General features: G+C 41.3%; 1 protein-coding gene across 1 annotated transcript in view; it reads right to left on the reverse strand.

Moving 5' to 3' along the window:
* MGAT4D (MGAT4 family member D) overlaps nucleotides 1–9268 on the reverse strand; it is a 45054-nt gene extending 35786 nt beyond the window's left edge. Inside the window, exon 1 of the mRNA XM_059371120.1 lies at nucleotides 9169–9268. Within this exon, the coding sequence (XP_059227103.1) occupies nucleotides 9169–9262 (94 nt within the window). The 5' untranslated portion in view covers nucleotides 9263–9268. The remainder of the gene's footprint in view (nucleotides 1–9168) is intronic.
* Nucleotides 9269–10527: the final 1259 nt, after the last annotated feature.

Raw genomic sequence — 10527 nt, forward strand, 5'->3', positions numbered from 1 at the left:
AGACCCAAATAGCTGGTTAACCATTATAGAGAATCCTATCATTATGAAGTCTGCTGGCAGTCTTCCACAGTAAGCATTGTGCCCCATCCCTGTAGAAGTTCCTAGCCTGTTATGATACAGCCAGCAGAACTCAAGGCCCTACATCTCCAGTCTTCAATAGCGAGTGGGTGGTGGCTCCAGATCTGTGGTTTCCTCCCTCAACCCCCCTCCAGGGAAAGGCCAGACAAGAGTGAATGACAAGAGTGACAAGGCACTGCTGGATCCAAGCCACAATTTAATCTGTACATAAATCACTCAGTAAGAAAAGATGAAGGACTTGCTGCTCTGAACTCATTTTTTCTCAGCAGCCTCTTGAAGGCCTCCTACTCTGGGCCCCAGAATTGGTCCAGCTGGAGCAATGACAGTTTGGTCTCCAGAACTTGTATGTGTACTGGTTGGCAGTTTGTGTTGGTCATCGCTGTCCCACAGAGCAATACTAAGAATTCTGCAGGTTCTCTACAGATGGAAAGATCTGACTATAGCAGAGATATCACCATTTGGTCAAGAATAAAAGCAATTTTCTGTTCCTTCCTGAAACACTGTGACAGAGTATTCAGAATTCATCAACAATTCCAAGCAGAGCCTGAGTTTTTCTTTGGGAAAGGATGCTCTTCTCAGGGACTTCTACATCTCACCAGCCAGAACAGTTGCCTGGCCACACAATTCATTCCCTCATTCAACAAAGACTTATTAAACTAAATATTGCTACTTGTCCCGGGGATACGACAATGCACAAAACAGTTAGAACTCCTGATCCCCTTGGAACTTACATCCTACTGATTGGAAAAAAAGAAGAAATAAGTGAATTACATACTCACTAATAAGTGAAATATATTTGAAGATGGTAAGTACCCAAAAAATACAAAGTGGGGGGAAAAGAGTGTTGATGGTTGGGGGAAGTTTTAATTGTGAACAGGGTGATCCAAGAAAGCTTTTCTAAGAAGATAACATGTGAGCACAGACAAGAACAAAGCAAACGAAGGACTGCAGGTAACTCTGGTACAGAGAGAAGAGCATGTGCAAAAGTCCTGAGGCAGGAGGGTGCCCATTATCTCCAGAAACAGCATGGAGACCAGTGTGGCTGAAGCAAAATGAATGACAGGGAGAACAGAAGGTGATGAAATTATGAGGCCACCTTTGTATAAGTACTGTAGCTTTGACTTTAAGCAAAATGGGAAACCAACGTAAGTCTGTAAGCACAGTATCCCATAATCTGACTTACCAGAACAGGATCCTTCTATCTCCTGTGTGAAAAACAGAGTTGGGGAAACTAAGACTGAAGAAAGGGGGTCAGGAAAGAAATGTCTGTGGCTTAGAAAAGATTGTGGGTGGGACAGTGGGTAAGGAATGGTTTAATTCTGGATATATTTTGAAGATAAAAAAGATAGGATTTGCGGACATCAAATGTGGGATATGAAAAAAAAGGAGGCAATGATATTCTGAGCAACTAGAAGAAAAGAGTACCATTTACTAAGATGGAGAAGAGGAAGGGAGCAAGTTTTGGTGTGAATATTAGGAGTCAGCTTTGAGACGGTTTTGGCATGTTTATCACACATTTCAGTAGGCAGCTCCATGTGTGGGATTAAGGGGAGAACTGACCTGGCCTGGATAGAGACATTTAGAGAGACCTGCGGTAAGATGCTGGAGATCACTAAGAGAATGAGGATGAGCACAGAAGAGTTGAGGCCCAAGGACGAAATCCTGGGGCACCCCAAGTTATATGTTGAAGAAGTCAGTAACGAAGCTAAGACAGATTAGCTGGTAAGGCAGGAGGGCACTGGGGTGTGTGTCAAGTCTTGGAAACCAAGTGAGAAAAACGTGTCAAGAAGAGGAAAGGCATCAACTGTCAAGTGCTGTCGGACAGGGCAAGGAGTACGAGGACAGGGTGCGGGACACGAGACAGCAGTGTGCAGTCCCCGGGGGCCTTGATGACAGAGGTTCTGGGGGTCAGCGAAGTGAAAGCCCAGCTGGAGTGGGTTCAGGAGAAAGCAGGACCACAGGGCTTAGAGACGGGGTAGGGGGACCACTCTTTTTTTTTTGAGAGTGAAAGTGGGGTGGGGGAGGGGGCAGAGGGAGAGAGAGAGAATCCCAAGCAGGCTCCACACCCAGCACAGAGCCCCATGTGGAGCTCAATCTCACAACCCTGAGATCATGACCTGAGCGGAAACCAAGAGTCAGACGCTTAACCCACTGAGCCACCAGATGCCCCAAGCGAATTTTAAACTGAACTGTGCTTTAATCAAATAACTGCCACTATCCCAGATAAATCTTGAATATTCATAAAGTGGATACTGTTTGAAGGTGTCAACAAACTTTAGAAGTAGATATAGTTTAACGAGTATAACCCTATGTTATTGAGGTTCCTCAGGTAACACTCTCTCAGCAAACTGAATCATGAAGTTGATACATCATGGGTGATGCAACATGGCTACACTTCCACAGTGTTCAGTCAGTCCCTCAGGGAGCAATTTGGTAAACATGAAAAGAAAGAGTTTTCTCTAGAGGAAGTAGTATTTGCAGAAACAACCATGCAAAAAAATTAAAGCATGTATTCCCTAGTCTTAGATCTGCTTCTTACCCATTTTTACTTGATTATGCTATTCAATGATATTCTATTTAAAATGTTTACATTACTTTCATAGACACTCAGGTATTTTGTGAGGGTGAAATGTTATAAAACTATTTGCAAAGGCTTGAAATAAACAATAATTTAATGTTTTGAGCCAAGTGTGGTGGAATTGTGAAAACAAACACCAGTCTATGTGTGCAATGGGCCAATATGAATTCCGCCCATAAGCAAGGGGTCAGTTAAGATCCTAATTACTACTGACCTTTGTTTCTCACAGCAAGAGTCCAATGCACTGCTATCCAGTAGAAATAAAATCTAAACCACATTTGTAATTTTAAATTTTCTAGTAACATTTTAAAAAAGTAAAAAAGGATCAAATAATTGAGAAGAATATATTTAATATTTAATTCAATATATCTGAAATATTTTCAACATGTAATCAACATAAAAATAACTACTGGAATAGCTTACATTCTTTTTTATAGTATGTATGCTAAATCTCGTGTATGTTTTATATTACAATGCATTCTTACCAAAGAATAAAATTTTGCTTACTGGAGAAATATTTTGCACTGCTTCTGTCTTTATATTTAAATTTAACTTTAAATTAGTTAAAACAAAATTTAAAGTTAAAATTCATTTTCTCAGTTGCATTGACCATATTTCAAGTGCTTGGCAGTCACCTAGATAGAGGCCCCCACAGTGGACAGCAGGTTCTTGGCAGCAGCTGTGACCTTATTAGAAATGCAGTATCTCTTGGGGCACCTGTGTGGCTTAGTCGGTTAAGTGTGGACTCTTGATTTCAACTCAGGTCATGATCTCAGGGCTGTGAAATCAAGCCCTGCATTGGGCCCCAAGCCAAGCATGGAGCCTGCTTGAGATTCTTTCTCTCCCTCTCTCTCTGCTCCTCCCCACTCGGCTCACACATGTGTGCTTGCTTTCTCTCTTTCTCTCTCAAAAAAAAAAAAAAAAAAAAAAAAAGAAAGAAAGAAAGAAAGGAAGGAAGGAAGAAAGAAAGAAATGGAGTATCACAGGCCTCTCCCTAGATCTACTGAGAGTAACAATCTGAGCTTTCCTAAGATTCACAGGAGATTGGTATACACGTTAAAATTTGAGAAGCACTGTTATAGATCTCTTTAATTGTTTTATCTTTCTCATCATTGACTTGACCAAAGTTCAGGTCATTACTGCCTCTAGCTGCACTATTATAATTGTCTCTTAATTAGTCTCTCACCTCCAATCTACAATTAATCTTCTGAAAATACTGCTCAAAGACTTTAAACGGTTTCCTGAATGCTTACTGAATTAAGTCCAAACTACGTGCTTTAACATACAAGGTCTCATTGACAGAGCCATGACCTGACTCTTCCACACTATTTCATTCACTAAACCCCTCCAGCAATGAGAAGCATCACGGGGTATGCATTCTTTCTGCCACTTAATACTCACCATGTGTTTTTCACTGAACTATAGGACAGCTAAACACGGAGAGTCCAGTTGCCGCTCTAAATTACCTGACAAGAGATGGAGGAAGGAGCAGGTATTTAGACGACCAATTAATAAAACTGTGAAAATGGAGTTATCCTCAAGTGCTACAGGCAGAGAGAGGCAGAAATGCTTACCTAGTAAGGAAGACTGAGCAGGAAGGGACAAGGAAAAAGGTTTCAGAGAAGAGGGAATATTTGAGAACTTGAAGAATGTACACAATGTTGCCCTACAGCAGAGGGCAGGGAAGGGCATTCCAAACTAAGAAAATGACAACATAAGCGCATAAGTATGAAATGGTACGGCATATGGAGGGGAAAGCAAGTGACTCACTGGGGGGGGGGGGTCAAAAGTAAGGAAATGAGTGGCATGAAGTTGAAGAATGGGCAGACCACTTCAGATCTATTATTCACTTATTGGTACCCAGTGTGGCTCCAAAGAAAGACTATCTGAGGCACCTGGTAGGAGATGAAGGTAAAAAGACAGAATATATTTTGGATTATTCCACTCCACGTATGCTTTGCAATAATCAAAGCACACTATGAACAACGCCCTTTGAATTCCCTTTGAGCGATCCCTCTATGCATTAGGTCTTATGATGAAATATTTCAGACTTTGAAAAACATATATAAAATAGTTTGAAAGACAATAATAAAAATTAACATCCATGAATCCACTACTACCTTAGCCTTAAATATTCCATCTGTTTCCTTCCAAGATTATGTTTCCTTTCCTCCTTACTCCCAGATAAGCAGAATTCTGAATTTTGTATTAATCTTCCATTGCTTTTCTTTCAAGTTTTACCATTTGTGCATACAATTGATATTTGTTTTTAGATATTAATAAGTAATACTTATATGTATTCTTTTGTACTTGCTTCTTTTTCTTAATATATGTTTTTGCAATCCATCCATACTGATAAGTGAAGCTCTAGTCCAATCATTTCCACTACAGTTAAATGTTTCTCTGTTTTGAATATACAGTAACACATTTAGCTCTTCTACTGTTGATGAACAATTATACAAAATGCTACCAAGAACATACCAGGTCAATATATTCAAGAGTTTCCCTTGTATATATCTGGTGGTATCTTAAATATTGAACAACCTTTATGACGTGGTTACTGATCAATGACAAGAAGAGTTGGCCATAAACCATGGGGTGACACTGCACACCAGTTTCAGTCCTGACTGGCAGAACTGCTAGGACACAGGAAGTGCAGGTCACACAATGAAAGTTACTGAATGTATGCATAATCCCCATTCCCAAGGCGAGTGTGTGCAAATTCCTGCACTTCTGCATCCTCACCAAATGTCTTATCTCCTAAATGTAAAAATCTGAATGGTATGAAATGTTATAAAAGAAATGTTTTAATTTGCATTTCTCTGATTGCTAATGAAGCTAACATTTATGTTGCACTTGGCCTTAGAATCTATTTTGCTGATATTAATATAGCTACATCAACTTTCTTTTGGATTAGGTTGTTGGTATACACTTTTCCATCCCTCTTCCAACATTTCTCTATCTTTAAAATTTAAATGTATCTCTTGTAAATATCATCACGTTTGGTTTTGTTTTTATATCCAATCAGAAAAAACTGTTAATTTCCTTTTTGGAGTATTAACTATAATGAGTAATATTGTTATACATTATTTTAGTATCATTTTAATAGTTAGACCGGAGATTTCAATGTGAGTCCTTGACTTACTACAGTCTAATACAAATTCTCACATTCTCATTTTTCAACAGTGCTACAAGTTCAATACCAGTTAACTCCATTTACCCCTCTTCTTTCTATCTTATCTTGTAATTGTTGTCATGCATTGTTGTTCTAGATATACTTTAAATTCCACCAGACATTTCCATTATTGTCTTGAATGGCCCACACATGCATTCTGGACACTGCTGACTTAGAGCTACACCTGGGACTAAAAGAATAATATTTCATTATAATAGAATATATATAACTTCTTTATCCATTCATCCATTGAGGGACACACAGGTTGCTTCCACAGTTTGGCTATTATAAATGATGCCGCAATAAACATGGGAGTACAGATGCCTTTTCAAGTTAGTGTTTTCACTCCCTTCATATAAATACCCAGAAGTGGAACCACTGAGTCATATGAGTAGTTCCATCTTTAATCCTTTGAGGAACCTCCATGCTGTTTTCCAGTGGCTGCACCAATTTACATTCCTACCAACAATGCATGAAGTTTCTCTTTTTCTCCACATCTTCACCAACCTCGTTATTTCTTGTCTTTTCAAAAATAGCCAACCTAACAGGTATGATCTTATCCCTTTATAACTCTTCCTTGTTTACATTAGCCTCCTAGCTGTTTCTCAAACATATCAAGCTCACTGCACCATAGGGCTTCTGCACCTGCTTTTCTCATTGCCTAGAAAACTCTTCCCCCAGATAGCCATACAGTAGTCTCCCTTATTTCATTTAGGAATAGGCATTAAGGGCGCCTGGCTGGCTCAGTGGGTTAAGCCGCTGCCTTCAGCTCAGGTCATGATCTCAGGGTCCTGGGATCGAGTCCCACATCGGGCTCTCTGCTCGGCAGGGAGCCTGCTTCCTCCTCTCTCTCTGCCTGCCTCTCTTCCTGCCTCTCTGCCTACTTGTGATCTCTCTCTGTCAAATAAATAAATAAATCTTAAAAAAAAAAAAAAAGGAATAGGCATTAATATGACTTTCCTTAACCACCCTATCTAAAATAGCACTTTCTCTCCCCTGTCAACACCTGACATCATAGAGTAATATCATTCCTGTTTGTTGTTTATTTCAGAATGTAAGCTCCCTGAAAGTAAGGCTTTAAAAATTTTTTGTTGCCTAGTTCCTACAACATGAAGAAGTATTTATCAAAATCACTAATTCACTCATTCATCCAACCATGCAACAAATATTTAACATATGTATTATATCAGGCATTTTTCCAGAAGCTGGGACACAGCAGTGAACCAAGCAGGCAAAAACAGAAAGAAAAATTTTCTGCATGGAGCTTACATATGAATAGAGCCAATTAATGAACTGTTAGTGCTATGAGCTTATAGAAACAAACAAGGGGTTACAGGCATACATAAATTTAAAAGGGGAAAGATGCCTACTAGGTTGTGGCCAAGTTTTTGTTGTTGTTATTCTTTAATAAGTAGGCTCCTTGCCCAGCATGGAGCCCAGAGTGGGGCTTGAACTCACTAGGCTGAGATCAAAATCTGAGCTGAGATCAAGAGCTGGGCACTTAATCAACTGAGCCACCCAGGTACCCCCTGGCCATCTTTCTAATAAATATAACTAAGTTTTCATTGGTAAGAATTACAGCTATGGATCAAATTTTTTAAAACCATTGGGACTATCTTTGGTGTCTTATAAAAATCGCTGCTTCCAAAACTAAATGAAGTCTGTTTTGTTGACATAAGAACATCTCAGGATTGATTTTGTAACTATTTTAGAGCTGGCTTACACAGAAACATAAACACAAAACACTGTTTTATCAGTTATTCCAAGAGTGGTGCATTTTCAAGAACAGTATCTCACATTCTGAATTTGAACATATAAATGATGGGAATATAAATGCTTCAAGGGACCAAACTTTTCCTTTCTGGTCACAGCACAAAGTCCACAGTTTACAATAAATAATATAATAATATTAGTTTTATTAAAACGCCTTCTGACTTTACCAATCCAAACTGCCTTCCAAAATCACTTTAAAAGGGAATTTACAGCAGTAGCTCTTTCTACCCATGGGTCCTGTTCCCATGCTTTAGTAAACCACCATTTTGCACCAAAAGGGGGGGGGGGTTTACATTTTACTTTCTAATTATGAGTAACGATTTATTTTTTGTTATAAAAACAGTAATAGTTTGTTGTCCTAAAATACATAAAAACACATTTGGATAATGTTCTTACAGAAAACCAGGAAGAGGAAAGTGTATAAAATGATTAAAGAACAGTAGTACAAACCAGATAAATTATATATTTCTTATCATTTGAAACAAATGGAGTAAGATGTTGATATTGTGTATACATGACAAAATTTCGTATTAATTAGAGGACTAAAGCCACTTCCAAACTCGATCCTTGACACTACCACCAAGGGCACTTTGTGTGAACCCTGGGTCATAAATGTGTTTAATAAAAATGAAAATTTAACTTAAAACAACCTAAGGACAATCCTTGAAGTCTGGCTTAAAATATATTAACTTAAAATTAGCTTAAATTCAAAATCCAACTGCATGGACGCTAAAATGTTACACTGGACCTTGGGACAAGTAGAGCTGAAAAGACAAAATGCAGCAAATCTAGTTAAATTTGGAACTCAGATAAACAGTAAGTCTTTTGGTACAAATACAGCCTGTGCAATTTTTATACTAAACGGTTTACTCACTGTTTATCCAAAGTTCAAGTTTCCCTGGGCAATCTCTACGTTTGTTTGCTACACTGGGAGCCCTAAAACAAGATGAATTAAAACGTCGGTGTGTTGCGAAGTAGTAACGCAAGCCGCACGGCTCCTCTGAGAAAGTTCAGGAGCCACAACCCGTGCTCTAAATGGGTCTCCATCATCGCACCCCTCTGGCCTCGCAAAAAATACTCCCGGGAGCCTTGAAATGTGGGCTCGAGACCCCAAAGTGGGAAGGTGTTGGCTTTGTAAGAAGAGCTCTTAACTCAAAACAGGCACGTTTCTGGAAAGGATGGGGAAGAACAAGACGCGGACGGCGGGAAGTTGGGCGCAAAGTGGACCCTCGGACCTTCGCGGGGAAAGGACCCGTGGAGGCGAGACAGCGCCGGGAGCCCCCAGCCCCGGGGGCGCCGATCCGTTAGCGCGCGCGCCCGGCGGGGGTCGCTGCCACCGGAGCGGACTAAGGGCGCGCGTTACAGTCTAACCGCCGGTCGGACAGGGGCGCCGGGGCTGCATCTGCAAAACACCTCCTACGAGAGCGGGCGGCCGCCCCAGGCTCTCACGTCGCCCCCTCTTCTCCCCCCCCCCCCCCCCGCCCCGAGCGCCCTGGCAACCCCGCAGGCCCGAAGCCAGAGTTTCCGGGCGGGACTGGTGGTGGAGAGGCCACCCGCAGCTTACTGGCTTGAGTCATCCTGGAGATGCAGAAGCAGGAAAAGCTGAAGAGCATGACGGCGGCCAGCGCGATCAGCACGTTCACCTGCTTGGTCCTCATGGAGTTGGCCTGACTGCCCGCGGCTCGAAGCCGGGCGAGTGGAAGCTACGCGCAGCGCCCCAGCGAAGGAAGAGCCGCGCGCACCGCGCCTGCGCCTCTGGAACCGCCCCCGCGCCCCCTGCCTCCTGCCCCCTGCCCCCTGCCCGCATCCCGCCCGTATCGCTGGGGGTCCCAGCCGCCTTTTTAGAGCCCCCTTCCGTGGCTCAGCACTTAGCATCTCGAACCTCTTGCTAGGACCGCTGGTAGTTCAATGCTATGAACTTTGGGAAAACTCTCCACTGCTTAACCTGTGATTGATGTGATGGATGCTCAGGAGCTGGCTTTATTTTCCTGTAGCTGTGACTCCCGTGCCAGACCCTAGGCTAAGCAGTTTGTACATACTATCTCGGTAAATCCTCCAACATCCCAATTTTTTAAAGGCAAGATAAGAATAGTTCTAATATGCTATTGTTCTCTTCATTTTATCTTGAAAAAATAGGAACTATTGTGAAATGGAGCAGTTTGCTACAGGACAAACAGCTGGACGTGGTTTCTCCACAAATCGTGTACATAGAGAAGTTTATAAATAAAATATGATAAGAAGGTCCTAAATAAAATATGTATCTTTAGCTTTAAATGAAAACCATCAAATGCCCAAATAACTTAGGGGGCTTAGATTTTTGTGTGGGAAATGACCAATATCAGACATTCAGCTTAATCCCTTTATCTTTTATACTTTGGTACATCCTCCCCCAGGAAAGGAGCGGGAAATCAACATTTGTGAAGGAAAGAAATTATATATAAGATGCGTAGTGCAAGGGAGACTTGCTAAGCTATGCCAAGTTCAAGGTATCCGTTTCTCAGCCCCTTAAAAACCAAGTCTGGGAAATACTAGGAGAAAATTAGAGGGTGCCTGGGTGGCTCAGTGGGTTAATCCTCTGCCTTTGGCTCAGGTCATGCATGTCTGAGAGTCCTGTGCATCTGGCTCTCTGCTCAGCAAGGAGCCTGCTTCCCCCTTTCTCTACCTGCCTTTCTGCCTACTTGCAATATCTCTCTGTCAAATAAAATCTTAAAAAAAAAAAAAAAAGAAAAAGAAAGGAAAGGAAAGAAAATTAGTAGGTTGAGACTCTCTTTGGGGTCCTTGAACTGTGTTTTGCTATTTAGGTTGTCCCAGCTGATCAATCTTCTTACTGGCTGGGTCTGGTAAAATGTGTTCTTCAAACCAGCACTACACCACTGGCTGAGCTAGTTTCTGGCTCCTCGAAAGAGAAAAAAGATTTGAACAC

Source organism: Mustela nigripes, chromosome 1 (assembly GCF_022355385.1).
Source record: "Mustela nigripes isolate SB6536 chromosome 1, MUSNIG.SB6536, whole genome shotgun sequence".
Lineage (NCBI taxonomy): Eukaryota > Metazoa > Chordata > Mammalia > Carnivora > Mustelidae > Mustela > Mustela nigripes.